Here is a 17152-nt window from a genome sequence, read left to right on the forward strand (position 1 = left end):
TTGTGCTTGGAATCGGACCATGAGGAATGTGTATATTCATGCCAGGCTTGATCACATTGTTGCAAGAAAAAAAGAAGAAAGATAATAATAAATAATAATGTTATGAGCTTAAGCCTAGGTAATTGATTAGAGTTGTCATTGCTCTTCCGCGGCGCGGGCCGAGGCAGACCAAGGAACAGCGAGGGAAGAGTAAATGCGGGGAAAGAATATAAACACTGCAGAGGAAGATCCCAAGATGAGGCACTCTACCTCTTGACGTACTTATTGTACTCTACCTAGATTGATCCTGTAACTAGATAGTAGGGTTGATTACATCGGAAATATATCGATATGTCTCCAAGAATAAAGCTTGGGGTTGGGGAAGATCATTCTATTCTCCGCAGACTATGACTCGTCAGATAGAAACGAGCAAACTCAATCCGATAATCACATCACACAAATATGTCCACGCAGAGAAAAATCACAAGCCAGTCGAAACTGAGTGTGGGCAAAGAACAAGCCAGTGGTGTGTGAGGTAGGAAAGGTTTACCACTCATCACCTCTCCCTTCGTAGACACCCTCATCATAGGCATCCTCGACACGGTCACCGAACCCCTCGACCTCTCCGACCTTCTCGCCCACCCATTCGGCGGCGTTTTCGGGAAAGTTCTCCACGTCGTCCTTGACGCGGTCGATGTCGTATTCCGCCCGGCCGACCTGGATAGATGAGATGCAGTTAGATATGTGGAAGGGGTACCAAAAATTATGTAGTGACTGTTCATACCTTTTCACCGATCCATTCGGCGGTGTCTTCGGGGAAGTCCTCGACTTTCTCCTTGATTTTCTCTCCCTCGGACGCTAGGATAGCACCACCGACAACACCGGCAGCCAGTCCCGCGGCGCCGTACAGCAGTTTGTGATCCTTCTTCTTGCGCGGCTCCTCGTAGTAGTCGTCGCGCTCGACGACCTCCTCCCGCTGGTATCCACCGCCGTATCTGTCACGCTCGACAATCTCCTCCTGCTGGTATCCGCCTCCGTATCTGTCACGCTCGATGATCTCCTCCCGCTGGTATCCACCACCGTATCCGCCTCCGTATCTGTCACGCTCGATGACCTCCTCCTCTCGATATCCTCCGTATCGGTCACGCTCGACGATCTCCTCCCGCTCTCGATATCCGTATCCGTCATCGTATCTTGGGCCACCGTACACCGGTCGTTCCCAGGTTCTCTCCCCGGTCGCCTCGTTGATGTAGTACCAGCGTCCCTCGACGTCCGACCAGCGGGCGACCCAGGGCGCAGGCAGCGGCGGGCCAGGAGGCGGCGGGGGGCCATCATTGTAGTAGCGGCGTTCTTCTACCACCTCCTCCTCGCGGCGACCACCGCCAGTAAACTTCTCCACGACTTCCTCCACGAATTCCATGATGATAAAAGAGACGGGTTGATGATGAGAAAAACGGGTTGGAAGGTGATTAGGGAGGGAGACGGTGGAAGAGCTCGAAGATAAAGGCAGGCGAGAGTGCCTGGCGGGCTATTTGAATTCACTGTTTGATTATGAGCTGCAACGACCCCGCCATGGCTATCTTTCTCCTTTTTGGGGCTGACCTACTTACTGACGGATACTCCGTACTCCGTGCTCCGTATGGTTACTGCCACAGGCACTGCCACTGGGGCAGTGGTCCTATCAGCGGCCCCGGCGGCTGCAGGCAGTCTCAGACCTACTAGTGACTGGCGGAGGGCGTTAGGGAGTGCCGAGTGGTTCGAGAAAGTCGCGCAATACGGAGTACTCCGTACATGGTGTCATTTCAGAGACCGAAATCAAATAGTGCGAAGAATCCGGGTGACACACAAAGCAGAAAAGCTTTCAAAAATATCAGCCCTGCCAGTCATCTAATATACAAGGCATACCGTGTGTTTTGCGTGAATTTCATGTCATGCGTTCGTCGTTCCATCCTCGTGTCTGGTGATGATGGCGGGGCTTCGGGTCACCGGGTCGACCCGCACTGCCCACGCAGCCGCGCTTGGACGGATTAGGGCCCCATCAGTGCGTCACAATTAATGGGAATTATTATTAATTACGTGCATGTTGCAAACTCGGCTAAAAGAAGTGCCATGACACTCAAGCTTCTTGGTTAATCTGCAACTTGCGTCCCTCTGACAGTGCTTTATTAATTTAATATTACTTGGAGCGATCACTAAAGCCGTTGAAATGGAGATTGGAGATGCAAGGTTGCATGTACTGTACTTGCAGATGAGATAACAACCGAGGTTTCTTTATTAATAATGTGAAAATGGGTCATCATTATCTCGTCTAAATGTACCCTATCTGGCCCTGTACAGAACTGAATCATGGTGTTATGTCCTCAAGCAGAGGTAGGACTGACTGTGGCTTGGGATGAAGGACGCCTCGCCTCACTTGCAACCTACTCGTGAAAGATCCTCGTCTTCACACTGCCGAGGGAGAAATTCTCCGTCTGGACAGCAGGAGGCTTGTCCCAGTTCTTCTGGACTCTCTTGCGGACCCAATCGCCCGCCTTGATGCCACTGCCCTCGCCGTCATCATCATCCTTCTTCAGTCCCAGCCGTCGGAGGAGCGGGCTGTCGACCGTCTTCAGATCCAGCCCGTCTTCCGGTCGAACGAAGTAGAGGACTCCCAGACGGTCGATGTGCACCTGATCTGCCGGCGGTGCGACGACCCGGTGGATGCTGCTCTTCAGGAACCCGTTGGTCCAGAATTGCAGCGCATCGGCGATGTTCACTGTGATGCTGTTCGGCAGGGGCTTCACGTACTTCCAACTGCCGTCCGGCGTCTTGATCTGCAGCGCCGCCACGGGCTGCCGGAACAGCAGCGTCAGACTGCCAAAATCCGTGTGCCCCCGGGTGTAGATGTTTTGGTATCGCTCGTTCTCCTCGGGGCTGCGGGCGCGATAGATCATGTACCGCAGGTGGCAGTCGCTGCTGCCCTCGTAGCGGTGGCCATTGACGAGATAATCCTCCGGCAGCTCGAGGAGGGTGGCGATGATCCGGAACAGCTTGTAGACGATGTTCTCGTGGACGAAGCGGTGGAATCGCTCGATCTCGGCGTAGTGCCGCTTGATGACGTCCGGGTGTGAGCGCTGGTATTTCGGGATGAATTTGAAGACGTTGTACAGCTCCACGTTGTCCCGGAGGCCTGGGAAGAGTTCGATGGCGCCGATCGGACGGTAGCCGTTGTAGTTTCCGGCCTCGAGGTCGGCGCGGTGTTTGAGACGCTCTTCCACGGGCAGTTCGAAGAGCTCCTTGCCAATGGCAAACTGCCGGTCGATCTCTTCATGGCTGAGTCCGAAATTGACAATGTAGAAGAATCCTGTCAGAACGGATTTCATGAACTGGTATTCCCCATATACACTTAACTGTACTGTATATATATATTGCATACCTATGTTTTGCACTGCATCCCTCAGCTGTTCGGCCAATTTCTGTTTGCCTCCGGGAACGTCATATAGGGAGAGATCGAGGGTGACGAGATCGGCCCAGTCGACTAGTAGATCAATTGACGTTAGTACAGACGTAGCTCGCAAGGAAGCAAGGCTTGACTCACGATCGTATTTCGTCTCTGGAACATGAACATATGTCTTGAGGGAGGAAGAGCCCGCTTGCGCAGGAAGACCCGGCTGAGTGGCGACTTCGGTCATGTTTGCTGCTGTCCTGACGTGTGTATGTACCGTATTTCACCGGCAGAATCCCTATCACTGCCTCAAGAGATAGGCTCTGGTAGATTTGGGAGTATAATTTCCCATAGTCCCTAATAAATAATACATTCCTGACAAGACTGACCAGCAACGTCGATTCGATCCATCTCGGCCATCGGTCCTTGTTCCGAACGAGGGGCGCCAGAGAATCGAAGCGGGCACGAATCAGGATGTCTTGCTATTAGTTGAAGCATATCCATGTTCTCATGTCTGATGATGGTGTCAGTGCTGTGTGGGATGATGACAGACCGGGACGGGATGGCGTGAGAGGAGCAGATCGGATACAATCTTTTTGGAAACAAAATCACCTTTTCAACAGTACTTTTCTAGTCGAAGAAACCTCATATTAATCAATAATATAAGGACTGAAAAAATTCAGCGAATTCAATTGAGTTAATTGCTTACAACCTGGTCTAAGACACTATAAAACTCATTCCCCCCCCCCTTTTTCTTTTTCTTTTTTTTTTCTTTTTGTTTCGTTTCTTTCTTTCTTCCGTTTTTTTTTTTCGCTTTAGGAAATCCGGGGGAAGAATGTAGTTTCTTTCTCCGGAGAAGGACATGATAAATGGCATAACGTGACATAGAAATCATGATTAATAAAAAGTCACTCTCATATCCTGCAATGCCACCACAAGTTCGAATTAATCACAGAAATTAAAGTATGTACATACATAGAATCAGGACGTATCGAAGCAAGATCAGCAGTTGACCGTGCCTTGTCTTCTTTATGCTAGATAAACCCTGGATGTACCATATGTACAGTACATGAGAAGAAAATATATAATCGTCAAAAATATCAAACTAATAACGTTGTCAGATGGTAGCACCTCACATGTCGTGCTTGCTTCAGGAGAATCTACCCTTCTCGATGATCATCTAGAAGAGAGCGACAACCGAGGCGAAGAAAAGGACCACGGCAAAGAATGGAGTCAAGTTCGCCCGACTGGCAGCTCCCGTGAAAACGGGCGCAGCCCCGGCCTGCGTGCTGCTGGGTGCAACAGGCACGCGCGACGTCTCTGCCGAAGGCTTGACGCCGAAAGTCGATGGGCGAAGGGCTCCAGTTTCTGTCGGGCGAGCAACTCCAGAGCTGACAGGAACGAGCACGGCAGTCACAACAGTCACCTCAGTCGAGGTAAAAGTCTGGGTAGCGCCTCCATAAGAACCACCAGATGACTTAGACCCTTGAGGAGAGGTGCCGTTGGAACCGGAGCCCTCAGAGTTTCCAGAACTGCTAGAGCCCTGGGATGGCTTGGCCGGAGTCGTTCCCGTTGCAGTGGCAGTGGCAGTGATAGGCAGCGTAAGCGTCACAGTCGTCGCGGTTGGTCCACAGTGGTCACACACAGTGACAATCGTGGTCCAGCCCGCTGGTGGTGCAGGATGAGCTTGCGTCACTGGACCACTGGTGGGAATAGTCTGGGTAGTTGTTGCAGAGACTGTACCGGGGCAGTATGTCGTCGTGTATGTCGTCGTAATTGTGGTGAAGCCTGTAGGGCATATGTCGACGTATGAAGTGATGATAACAGTGGTGACAGTCTCAGGAGTAGAGCTCGTCTCAGTGGCAATTGTAACTGTTGTTGGAGCAGACACGCCGGACGTGACGATACCAGTAGCAAGAGAGCTGGAAGCAGAGCCAGTGACAGTCGAGCCAGAGCCAGGAGCAGTGTTGGTGAGACTGATCGTCGGAGTCAACTTGGGAGTAGAACTCTGGCTGAGCGAGACGTTCGCAGCCGGTGATGACGGTGACGGAACTGAAACGCTCACACTAGAGGAAGGCAACTTGGAACTCGACGCAACTGGGCTGGAGCTGGATGAAGAGCCGCGTCCAGGGGTTGAAGAGGGCCTGGAAGAAGGAACAGAAGAAGGTCCAGAAGGTAGAATGGAAGACGAATTGGCTCCTGGGGTAGATGAAGGCCTGGAGCCTGGCGTCGAGGAAGATCTACCACCTGGGGTGGAAGAAGGCGTAGAAGACGCAACAGAAGGAGTGGAAGAGGGACTGGCAATGGGGGTTGAAGAAGATCTCGAAGACGAGCTAGAGGAGGGACTAACACCTGGGGTAGACGATGGGCTGGCAGCAGGTGTTGAAGACTTAGAACTTGGCGTCGAAGAAGGACTGGCAGCCGGGGTGGAAGATTGTTTTGAACCTGGAGTCGAAGAAGGACTGACACCTGGCGTAGAAGATGGCCTGGTTCCCGGAGTTGACGAAGTATTCACACCCGGGGTGGAAGAGGGTCTTGAACCTGAACTCGACGAAGTTCTGACACTAGCAGCGGATGAAGAGCTAGCACCTGGCGTGGAAGATGGCCTGGTTCCTGGAGTGGAGGAGGGGCTAGCAACTGGGGTTGAAGAAGGTCTGGAAGAGGTAGCGACACCCGAAGAAGAAGATCCGGCAGCCGGCGTAGAGGAAGGCCTTGAAGATGGGGTCGAAGGTGTCGAGGATGGCGTAGGGATTCCAACCGGTCTGGAGCTGGGTGATCGGTTAGGGGAGACAGACGACGTCGAGCTGGAAGCGCTGGACGGTGTAGAAGTGGGAGTTGGCGTGGATGTGCTGGATGAGCCTGGGGAAGGAGTTGGGGTCGGCAGCAGAGGAGTCACACAGTCATTCAAGATGCTCTTCATGCTGTCTGCATAGCTGCCATTGCCGATCTGGTTCTCGTCGGATGCCGTTGCTTCCCAGAGCATGATCCCTCCAAAGGTTTCCGGATAGAGCGTCATGTAGTGGCTGACCAAGGGTCTGACCTGGTCAGGGCTGAGATAGAACCCGGGGTTGGCAGCAGTCTCACTCGCAGGCAGACCAACAAAGAGTCGAGCGTTCGGATTGGAACTGTTCTTGACGACAGTGACCCAATCATCAAAGTTGAATCCCGACGTGCCCTGCGCATAATTAATCGCAGCGCAGTTTGGGGTGTTGTAAAACTGGACCCATATGTAATCAAAGACAGCATTTCTGATGGCGTCACTGAGCTGTGCGTCTGGAATCTGGCACTGAGGCGCACCCGAAATATAGAACTGGCGGTTTTGGACTTGCTCAAAGTGCGAACGCAGCCGTTGGATCATCGTAGCATAGCCTAGGAGACGGTCAGCACCCCATCAAAGAGCTGCTCACAACAAAAGCCAAAAGTCCAGATCGCAACGAGAGCGCGATATCGATGGGTCCATACCGAAACCTCCGTTGTGTTCCACATCAAAGTCGAATCCATCCACGACCGCATCCCCAAACGGACGGGGATTGCCAGCCTGGATCCAGCTATCATTCACCGGACCGAACGCGCTCCAGAGGAAGTCAGCAAACCATTCAGCGGACTTATCGCTGAGGATCTGCTGATTCGCGGGGCTTGCGCCGCCAAGGGAGAGCAAGACCTTCTTTCCAGCCTTCTGGCAGATAGGGATATCCTCGGCGATCTGCTGGCAGCCCGAGAGCAGGTCAGTCGTCACACCGTTGATCACGTATGTGCTGCCATTGCATTGGTTCCCAAAGTTAGATCCGGGATAGCCTCCAGGACCTTGGTCAGGGAAGACATTGATGAACGCGAGATTGATGATATCCAGCGATGTCTCCTGACAGAAGTGGCTCAGGCGTTGCTGAGCGTTACCTTGGCCCTGATCAAGATATTAGCACATCTACTCCATCAAGCATCGCAAAGGATTAGCCGTACATAGTACACCGCAACATTTGTCAAGGACTGGGCATTGAAGGCAGCCGTGGCTGTGAGAAGAGATGTCACGGGGAGCGCGACCATTTTGAACAAAGGAGCGAAATGAATGACCACCGATTAGAAATGAACGAGGATAACTGTAAGGTTGAAAGAGGGAAGGTCTGGCAACGCCAGACGATGTTGTGACAGCTGTCAAAGAAAGGACGCAGACAAATGTCTGCTGAGGCAGTTCGCCTTGGAGGTCGCTGAATGAGAGGATACCTCGAAGATAGAAAACGAGAGTACGACACGGAGAAAAGAGGAGGGAGAGACGAGGTAGAAGAAAGATGATAGTGACGGCTGAGCCGAAAGGGGCGTCATGCCGTACTCCGATGGTGACTAGTCCATTGGTAGGGTTTATGACACAGCCAAGATTCCACCATAGAGAACATTTTGGACGGAAAAAGCCTCTGGACATCTGAGTAAAACCCAATCGATTCCCAAGTTAGACCTGTAGGCAACTTTCGAGGGAAATGAGACTGGATCCCCGAGTTGTGGAGCAGGAATCATTCCCATCACTGTTGAAGTCAGCCACGCGCAACAGTCACACATGCTAAGGGAAACCAGCAAAGTTACTCTGTATCCGAGTGTTAGCAAAGAACCCATTACGGAGCTGCATTGGAGCAGCAAATATGCATGCCAAGAGAGAGAATGAATAGAAGACTGAGAGCAGCCACGTTGGTGCATCTCGGGCAAGCAGGATCCTGCACTAACTAATTCCCTCCACTGTGATAGGAACAGGAATGGGAGAAAAGCCAATACTACTGATGGAAGACCTTTGGACCAGAACGCCATGGTCTATCCGTCGCATCTCCATTTGCTGCTGGCAGCGAAGGCTTGACGCTACCATGCTTGCACGCTCGATACAGAATGGCACACCAGTAGTACCTAGGCAGACAGGGATCATGTTATGTCCTGATTTGCCCACGACGACCTAATACACGAAAACCTTAAGCCACATGGCTGTAAAAAAAAAGAAAGAAAGAAGCAAAAAGTCCACACGCTGTTGGTACGATTACCACAAGTTGCGACTACGCAAAGCGTTCCATGAGATGAAGAGGGGTCAGGACCGAGTGATACTCTTAGAGGAAAGAGGCGAGGAGGGGCGCGCCAAGGCGCGTCGGGGTATGCCAGGCACAGGAATTGCCCGATATGGCAAGAGTCAAGAACGATCTTAACCAATGGAGGCGTGGGACTGCATGCTGCAAGTGTTGGTGACTCGTGGGAAATTACGAGAGACGAGTGAAGTCAACATTGTCGTAGAGCCTCAATTGCACTTCCAAGTTATCTCATAGGGCCGGCCGGAACTTCGGATTGGGAAAGCGGCTCTGTGCGATCGTCCCTCGCACCTGCCTGTTCCTGTCGTCGGCCCTGTCGCTCTTTCCCGTTTCCTGCAATCCTCCGCACGTCTCCTCACCTTATCGATAGCTGATGAACTGTCCACCATCCACTCGACATTGAGTCTGAAGATTTTCAATCAACCCTGCACCAAATCCAAAGCTCAGTCCCTTCTCGCTTAACTGGCATGTTACATGCACTAGTTTCAACCCGCCAACGGCGTAGTCTCCAAGTTGGGAACACTCCGGCTGTTGGGCTGGACGCTCTTTCACACCGAAACCAAGGATGCACTGGAGGACTAGAGACTGTGGGTCTGGATGCAGACCATGGTCCCAGGCTGTTGGTGAGTTTTGCGGAGCGATAAATCAGTACTCCATACAGTATATTACTCAGACAGATTAACTTCGAATTAGGCGCCAACCCTGGAAGATGCCTGGCTAGTACGGAATACTGATCTTTCATTACCTAATTGAGGAGTAGTTAAATAGTTGATTAGGTACTCAGAACCCAACCCAGACAGCGACAGATTCTTCTACACAATTTTCTGTTTCCTTTTTCTTTTTCGGGGGGCCTTTTCTAAAAATATATATATATATATTATTGTTATTTTTCCCTCACCATAAAAATTAACTGGCACATCGTAGTGGATGGTTCGTAGATTTTAAACGCCCTGTCCTTGGCAGTGTAAGCGCTAAAAGATGGCGCTAGCAGTGTCTTTTCCCAGCCAGACTGGAAGAGCCGAGAGGTCGGTGATAATTCAGGGGAACTTCCGAAAAGTGCAGTTTATTTTTAGCTATTCAGGCAGAAGACACGGCAATCTCATCGTTCATTTGAAGGCTGTCGTTTGTTGGAGTCGGTGATGCCAATTTCTATCAGCCTCTGCGGAATATCGGATATTTTTTTTTTTAAAAAAATATTCATTGTGCAAAAGCTCAGCTGCCTGACAACTCTGTATACCCTTAAGAACTCGCAGTCGAGAGACTTTATACTTATAACCTTCCCAGACGATGACTCCAAAAAGAAGACATATGCTCCTGCACCAACTAGATTATAATGTCAGATTCTTCAGTTCCTTGCCTCCTTGATTAATTTACAAGACTCGTCGGAATGACAGGTTTCACTCACCACGCAAGGATCAGCTTCAAGAGAATTCGCGAAAGAGTGAATGGATTCTGAAAGGGAGAATGAATTCTTCATCGAAAGATCTAGATGCGCTTAGAATTCGTCATGATCTTATTTGGAATTGTCTCATGGCTGCTCATATATTATACTGTAGGTAGGAGGCATAGATATCTATGATATCCCTTATCGGCAGTACCCGCAGGGCTTGACGAGTTTAGGTTAGGGCCTTGCCGTTGGGAGCAGTCACGAGCAGCACCTTCCTTCATCATCCCTTGATACGTCCCCTCCTCGTGGGATGATGACTGAAGACACTCGGACCTTGGATGCACAGAAGCATGACACAATTGACAGTGTTGAACGTTCGCAATATCCTGCGCAATGGGTCCCTTCAATATGTCTCAGTCTGCACGATGTGGATATGGCTCCTTGAGCTTAAACCGCAGTGATCCTGTCCTGCGCAAGTTCCACATCTTATCCCTTTTTACCTCAGACGACGTGCCTTCAGGGGAGTGATGAAACCTTCATCTGCTCTACTGACGATTTTCAGTTTCCTGACAGTGTTTTAGCTATCTTACTAATCTGTGTCCTTCCCAGTTTGAGTCGCGTCGAGGTATGCGCTCCGCCCGCCTCCCTGCAGACTCCGGAATGCCATATAATCACCAGCATTCCAGACGATATCCTGAACCCTCCCAGGATAACAATCCCTTTCTTATCTGTGCTTCGTCAGGTAGACTCGTGCCTTTTTTTCATGCCCGCCACATCTGAGGATGCATTCCCTCCCCTCCTTTCCAGCTGCGCGTTTGACGCGTCGAGCCCTAATTATATTTCTCTTTTTAGTTCACGATGCTCCCATCTGAAGGACTTCAATTGCTTCTGTTTCCTCCTCCTCCTTTCTCTTCTCCAGGATATCATCTCCAGTGCAAATGCTATGATTCCTGGCTTGCGCTTTTTTCGCTGAACAAGTTTGCTCCCCCATCCCCCGTCATCCAAACAGCTCTGTCTCTTCTAATTTTCATACCGTTCAACGAAGTGCTCGTGTCAAGGGCTTCTATACTTGCACTTTCACCTGCTCTTCTCTGACGCTGGAAAGACAGCAAAAATATAGAAGCTTCTTGGTGATGGCGGGCATGACCATGGCCGCTGCCCGGGGCCGGCGGGGGTGGATTCGCCTGGTGATCTTTGTGGCTCTTTACCTGATGCTTTTGCAGTCGTTGTCTGAATGCGTGCTGGTCCTATATCTTTATGGAATTGGACGCGTGGATGGAACCATGGCCCCGAGTTTGATTTTGAGTCTTGTGGCAGTATGTTTCTTTTCTAGCGCCTACCCGACTTTTCAAAGCTAACGATCTTTGCCATAGTCGTTTCTTTCGGTCCCCTTCGTAGTTCTTCACGCTATCCTTTCCTGGCAGTACATGAGGATGCGTGGATTAAACATTCCAAAAACCTCGCTGCATACAGCTTGCTTCTACTTGCCTCGCATCATGGTCGTCCTGTGGTTGGCGTCATCTGCGGCAGGCTTGGTGGTGGTTTCCAAACAAGCTACGTGCTACCCGGGTCTGAGGACACACCATCTCTGGCAGATTGGAATCAGCTGTTACCTCCATCGGGTTGCGGTTCTAATTGCTGTACTGGCATTGTAAGCTGGCCTTGACGAGCACCTGGATCGCCAATCGCTCTATGCTAACTAATTGTCCTCAGTATCACCGCCTGTGTTCTCTTCTTTTCCTTCCAAGTGTGTAAACGGCCTTATGATGTCTCATTACTGGGCCTGTATGCGCCGCAACGATCACCACGGGATGGAAGCATCTTCTCGGAGTCAACTTGGGAAAGCGAGACGCTCAAGCACGAGATCTTCTACCTTTGCCGCCATCCTGACGCTGGCCCAGGCAATGGCGAATTATACTGGTCACCAAACGACAGTTCCCTCTTTGAGAAACCTGTTCGTCCTCCAAGCATTCGGTATCCAGGTGCCGCTCGACCGCGCCCGCAATTGCGTGTCAACACGAACCCGGCCTCGATTCGACCAGAGATTGCGACGTCGCCGGTCGACAGCTCACCAAAGGTGTCTCCAGTGGCCGATTCGTCCAAGAGATCGAACAGCGTGAGAAGCGCTGTCTCACCTCTCTCCCGAAATCCCTCCATGTCCTCGAGTTTGCAACCGGGCACTGAGTCCACACTCAGCAGACCTGCCATTCCAGAATCGTCGGGAATCCCAGATGTACCAGAATTTCCGACAAAGCCCAAGCATGAGCGACAAAAATCATCCGTTTCTTCTCGCAAATTCCTCCCCAAGACATTGCCAGACTCTCTCCCTCTCTCTGAAGATCCGCAAATCCGCGCCCTGTCGTCTCCCACGCTGTCAGCCGATACCGACTCCGAGGCGCAGAATCGTGACGATTCATCAAAGAGCCTTGCCTCTGCGGCAAACGCAGTCCTAGCCCCGAGTACTGACTCATCACCGACTTCCGCAGCCAACGTGGGTTCGAATCAAGATACGCCCACCCCGAAACGGCATACCAATTTGGGAGACTCGCCTCCTGTCCTCCCTCCTCTGCCTCTTGTTGTGCGCAAATCTCGTACTTCTTACATTGAACCGCCTCGATCCATCCATCATCCTCACCACCCCCACTATATCCCGCCTCCTCCAAACTACATGGGCCACGGACATGGCCATGGACGCCCGCAGACGGCAGAGAATGGTAGAATCAAACGTCGGAACACCAACCATCCGATCAACTACCACCACTACCACAGTGTGCATCATCCTAGTCCCTATAATTCTCGAGTTGAACAATCTCACCTGCCGCGACACACCCAAAGTTATCACTTCAATCATCATCCGCGACACCCTCAACCGGGGTATCTCCGAAGATTCCATTCCCATCAATACCATCGCTTCGACCCATCCCGGACCCTTCCTCCAATACCCCGCAGTGACGACGTTGCGATTGTCTACCCAAGCACACGACGACCGCGAAGCAGCACGTATGGCGGCATCAGCTCGGTGGCCGAGATCGGCCCCAACAGGAAGGCGTCACTGAACCTGGGACCGGGCGGCATATCTCTTGAAGAAGACCACGATATAGATACAAACACCTACCGAGGTGCGGAACGAACAAGTATGCATGGGCTGTGAAGGATGAAGTTAAAAAAGAAAATGACAAGACATACACACAATACCCCAGTTTCTGAGAAACGATTTTTTGTTTGTTTTGTTTCAAATCTTACCTTTTTTTTGAGGCTTCCTCATATAAGCCCATAGCGGAGGTCGAAACGAACATTAATTTCGTTTTTTCTTTTTACCCTTTTGGTTTACAGTATTCATCACAAAGCTATTCAATAATGCCCAGTACTGTACGTATGATAATGGATATCATGAATGGACTATGGACTTAGAAGAACTTTTCTTTAGTGAGGATGAGAATGAGGATGATGAGTATTGATTGTTAAGTTTATTATATTAAGTTTAAGCAAAGTAGCTTTCGGCTGGCGTTGGATAATATGCTACTGTGTCTTCTATACTTTCAGGTAGGAAACACACACGCACACACACACATACAGGAAGAAGTGCCAAAATGTATCTTCAAACAAGTGCTTTGCATTTCCAAACATGGTGCTCTCTGTATACACCGCATGTTCTCTACTGTACATGTACATTACAGACAAGACAGTCCCTATGCTCACTCACTCACTCACTCACTCACGAAGCAGCACTACGAACATACTTGTACCGATAGCCCTGTTTGGGCCCTCGGGCAGCAGCATCGTCCCCAGCTGCAGCAGCGCCGCCTGGCTCCTTCGTCCGCCCGACTTCCTTCTCCCCCCAGGCCCACAGTAGCGCTTTGCTCATCTTGTCGCGCTCCTTCAGGAGGAGGTCGATCCGGCGCTCCCATTCCCTCTCGCGCTTCTCGACCGACCGCGCGATCCGTCGGTCTACGTCCGCTGCGGCCTCTTCCTTGATTGCGAGCACGGACTCGAGGCGCTTCATCTCTGCGGTGAGGCGAGATACTTCGCGCTCGTGGGAGGATGCCGAGTTGCGGAGGGCGCGGAGTTCCGCTCGGAGGTCTGCCTCGCGCTTCTCGGATTCGGCCAGCTGGGCGCGCAGGTTGTCCGCGGTGCCGGTGTAGGACTTACGCAAAGTAGAGATGGCGCTGGCATGGGCGTCCTGCAGGTTCTTGATCTCGACTTGATGTGCTTCCTTAAGGGCACGGTACTTTTGCTCATTTGATTCCTGCGGTGTCGGGATTGTTGAGCGGGCGGGGCTTGGTGGTCGTGCTGCTGCACCTTTACTCAGACGCTCAATGGTTTCAAGAGCGCGAGAACGCTCTTCCTTCGCGCGCTTCAATTCTTCTCGAGCCTCGGCGAGATCGGAGTTGAGTTCATTCAGTCGGGATGTCAGGCGCGTGTTTTCGCTCTCGATAGTCGTGATCAGGGCCCGCGACTCGGTGATTAGTTCCTGGGAACGCTTCAATTCCAACTCAAGAGATTCCTTCGCCGAGGCTGTTGTCTTCGATTCCGCTTGAAGCTGGGCAATCTGTGTCCGCAGCTCGTCCGTCTCTTTCTTCTGTGCTTCCTGCAAAGATGCATCAGAGGCTCTTTTTGACTGGCACCACGCTTTGAGGGAATCAAGGATTTCGTTGTATGTTTTGCCATCTGTCTCGATCGAGAAGTTCGCGGCCATGCTGGAGAGAGCATTTTTCTGTGCGACAATTTCAGATTTGGCCCGGTTGACTTCGGCTTCCAATGCGATATTCTTCTCCTCCAGTGGCCTATTCCGATTTTCCAGCATACCAATCCTCTCTTCCAGGACATCGTATTCGCGATTGACCTCGGCCAGGTTTTCCTCCAGGTGGCACATTTCCAGCTCTCGGTCATCCAGCTGAGCCTTGAGATTTTCAATCTCGGTATTCTTCTCCCGAAGCTGAAGTTCCGTGTTGGCAGCCATCTCGCGCAACTTGGACGTGCTGTCCTCCAAAGCCTCATCTCTCTTTTTCAGTTGCTCGTGGGCATCACTCAATTGCTGACGGAGCGACGCGATTGTCTTGGTACTTTCGTCAAGACTGGATGCTAGCTCATCTCGCTTCCTGAGTTCGGCCTTAAGACCATCGATCTGCTGTTGGAGTGCTTCCACCTTGGATGAACTGCTCTTCGATTCCTGGAGAAGCCTCTCCTTCTCGTCGTTTTGCTTCTGCAACGCTTGAATCTGTTCGTGCAACAGTGCTTCTTCTTCAGCACGTTTGGCATCTAACTTAGATAATAATGTGTTTTTCCTTTGCAGCTCTGCTCGTAGATGTCTAATCTCTTCAGCAGCAGATTCTGCTTCCAGAGCTTTTTGCTGATTCTCTCGGATTTTCGCATCCCTATCACGTAACTCATCCTGCAGGTGCTCTATCTCCCGGAGGACAGTCGAAAAGGTGTCATCTTCGGGGTGCTCTTTCTCTGATGTCGGCTTAGAGGGCGTCCCGGGCTTACCAGGACTGTCGGCCAAGTGTTCTTCAATATCTTCCAAATGCGTTCCTTCTTTCCCTGTGCCGAGATTCTTTCTCCGCAACAGGTGTGACGGTGTCGACATATCGACTGGAGGGCCGAATTCGCTGTATTCACCCTCCTCCGCGTTTTGTTGTGCCGGTGGAGAACGGGAGTGAAGACGCTGTTGTCCCTGCTTTTCAATGGGATCCTCCCTCCGCCGGTCTTTGGAGTCTCCATTTCCTAGGATATATTTCTCTATGTTCATGGTAAAGTCCTCCGGGCCACCAATCGAGGAGTCTTTGTCGTCGTCCGCGTCCAATGGCTCCGGATCATGGTCTTTGTCCCCGATCTCACCATCAGGAAGCTTGCTCCAATCGATTGTATACTGTGCGAGTCGCTTGTCGAGTTCGTTTAGTTCCGGGCCTGAGGACGAAACTCGCGACGCGGATGTGTGGTTCTCCTTGAGAGGATCTTCAGCATCCGCGTCTCTCGATTGGCGACGCGTGGCCGGTTTTTCGCCGTTCTCTATTTTTGGATTTTGACGCGTCCGAATCAGCTGGGGAGGAGGAGATGATGGCATAAGAGTGGAGGTGCCTATCGTGTCGTGTGACGTCGGAAACGGCGACGTGAACAGCGGCATGGTGTCGACGACACGTGGAGCTCAAGGAACGCTGCTTGCTGGTTGTCTAAAAATGCGGATAGAAATAGCTGTCAATTCCGTATACTTGCCCTCATAGTAGAAGTTCGACTACAGGCAAGGTGATAGGCTCGAGAGTTGAGAGCGTGTCTGAGAATAGAACCATTGATAACGACTCCCGCGCCGGGGCGACGGTTAGTTAAGGACCGTTGTTGTTTATGGAAGCCCCCGTCTAGTTTAGCGCGCTCTCGGCGCAGATTCCGGCTGGCGTCCAACATCAACTACGCCAGTATGGAGTACTCTGTACGGAGTACTCCGTACTTTGATGGAAATTGTTATCAAGTAATTTCTCTCCTGCAGTGTATTCTACCTATTTGACGATATATAGTCCAGACAATTTGGCAGACAACTCAGTTACCCTGACAAAGCAACAACTCAGCTGTGCTCGAATGGACCACATCCCAATATGCCTTAACTATAGTACAGTGCCATACATCTACATCATTCTTGCTTCTTTTCAAGATCAACAAAGCTTCCCTCACTCTTCACCAAACGGAGACCGACCACGCGCTAATCCTCCCTTCCTCCCTGCTTCTCGAGGTCTTTCACTGCCTTTCGTGAACGATCCGCCCGAGGCACGTCCGCCCTTGGAAGCGATTTCGCGCTAGATGAAATTATGCCAGAGGCGCAGGTTAAAAATGATACCAATACCGACTCAAAGGACACGGGAGGTAGTCTGATAACTAGCTAGGCAGGAGGTGTAACGCAGTTCTTACCTGCTTCCGCGGATCCATATTATGAAATCCCCCGCCCCCTCTTGCTTTTCCACCTTTCTTGCCTCCCTTGCGGCCGATCTCTCTCATTTCTTCTGTTGGCCGGTTGGCGAAGTTGCCTGGATTCGGGTGCCTCGGCGGTGTGACGGTGGTAGCAAAGCTTCTCCAGATGCTACCAGCGCCGGGCGAAGGTGAGAGCAGTGACCTGAAGCTGGTGCTGCTTCCCAGCAGGTGCATACTTGTGTTATGGTATGTACAGCGAGATATCACGAAGTTCATCATGGTGGGTAACTTATATGCGAATCGTGTGTCCTTCAAAAGATGGAGAAATCACATAAAGACAAGGAGATGACAGAGGAGAAAATCAGTCATTCAGGGAAAACATCTTGATTCACATGGCTGATTTGTAATGTA

At 51.2% G+C, this 17152-nt stretch overlaps 6 protein-coding genes across 6 annotated transcripts; 1 reads left to right on the top strand and 5 right to left on the bottom strand.

Annotated features, from left to right (window-relative positions):
* Nucleotides 1–525: 525 nt before the first annotated feature.
* Nucleotides 526–1399, bottom strand: VTN77DRAFT_2688 (uncharacterized protein; the record flags this gene model as incomplete). Its single annotated transcript, XM_069418554.1, has 2 exons — nucleotides 526–696; nucleotides 764–1399. The coding sequence occupies 2 exons, from the start codon at nucleotides 1397–1399 to the stop codon at nucleotides 526–528; spliced, it is 807 nt and encodes a 268-aa protein (XP_069282169.1).
* Nucleotides 1400–2399: 1000 nt separating this feature from the next.
* On the bottom strand, nucleotides 2400–3650 carry VTN77DRAFT_2689 (uncharacterized protein; the record flags this gene model as incomplete). The annotated part of the gene is made up of 1 exon (XM_069418555.1): nucleotides 2400–3650. The coding sequence occupies one exon, from the start codon at nucleotides 3648–3650 to the stop codon at nucleotides 2400–2402; it is 1251 nt and encodes a 416-aa protein (XP_069282170.1).
* A 933-nt stretch (nucleotides 3651–4583) lies between these two features.
* VTN77DRAFT_2690 (uncharacterized protein) lies at nucleotides 4584–7444 on the bottom strand (the record flags this gene model as incomplete). The annotated part of the gene is made up of 3 exons (XM_069418557.1): nucleotides 4584–6772; nucleotides 6866–7304; nucleotides 7361–7444. 3 exons carry the CDS (start codon nucleotides 7442–7444, stop codon nucleotides 4584–4586), a joined length of 2712 nt encoding a protein of 903 aa, XP_069282171.1.
* Nucleotides 7445–10986: 3542 nt separating this feature from the next.
* VTN77DRAFT_2691 (uncharacterized protein) lies at nucleotides 10987–12995 on the top strand (the record flags this gene model as incomplete). Its single annotated transcript, XM_069418558.1, has 3 exons — nucleotides 10987–11160; nucleotides 11218–11495; nucleotides 11558–12995. 3 exons carry the CDS (start codon nucleotides 10987–10989, stop codon nucleotides 12993–12995), a joined length of 1890 nt encoding a protein of 629 aa, XP_069282172.1.
* A 564-nt stretch (nucleotides 12996–13559) lies between these two features.
* VTN77DRAFT_2692 (uncharacterized protein) lies at nucleotides 13560–15968 on the bottom strand (the record flags this gene model as incomplete). Its single annotated transcript, XM_069418559.1, has 1 exon — nucleotides 13560–15968. The coding sequence occupies one exon, from the start codon at nucleotides 15966–15968 to the stop codon at nucleotides 13560–13562; it is 2409 nt and encodes an 802-aa protein (XP_069282173.1).
* A 535-nt stretch (nucleotides 15969–16503) lies between these two features.
* Nucleotides 16504–16975, bottom strand: VTN77DRAFT_2693 (uncharacterized protein; the record flags this gene model as incomplete). The annotated part of the gene is made up of 2 exons (XM_069418560.1): nucleotides 16504–16629; nucleotides 16742–16975. The coding sequence occupies 2 exons, from the start codon at nucleotides 16973–16975 to the stop codon at nucleotides 16504–16506; spliced, it is 360 nt and encodes a 119-aa protein (XP_069282174.1).
* Nucleotides 16976–17152: the final 177 nt, after the last annotated feature.

The sequence above is a fragment of the Rasamsonia byssochlamydoides genome (assembly GCF_041956645.1).
Source record: "Rasamsonia byssochlamydoides strain NRRL 3658 unplaced genomic scaffold VTN77scaffold_2, whole genome shotgun sequence".
NCBI classification, from domain to species: Eukaryota; Fungi; Ascomycota; class Eurotiomycetes; order Eurotiales; family Trichocomaceae; genus Rasamsonia; species Rasamsonia byssochlamydoides.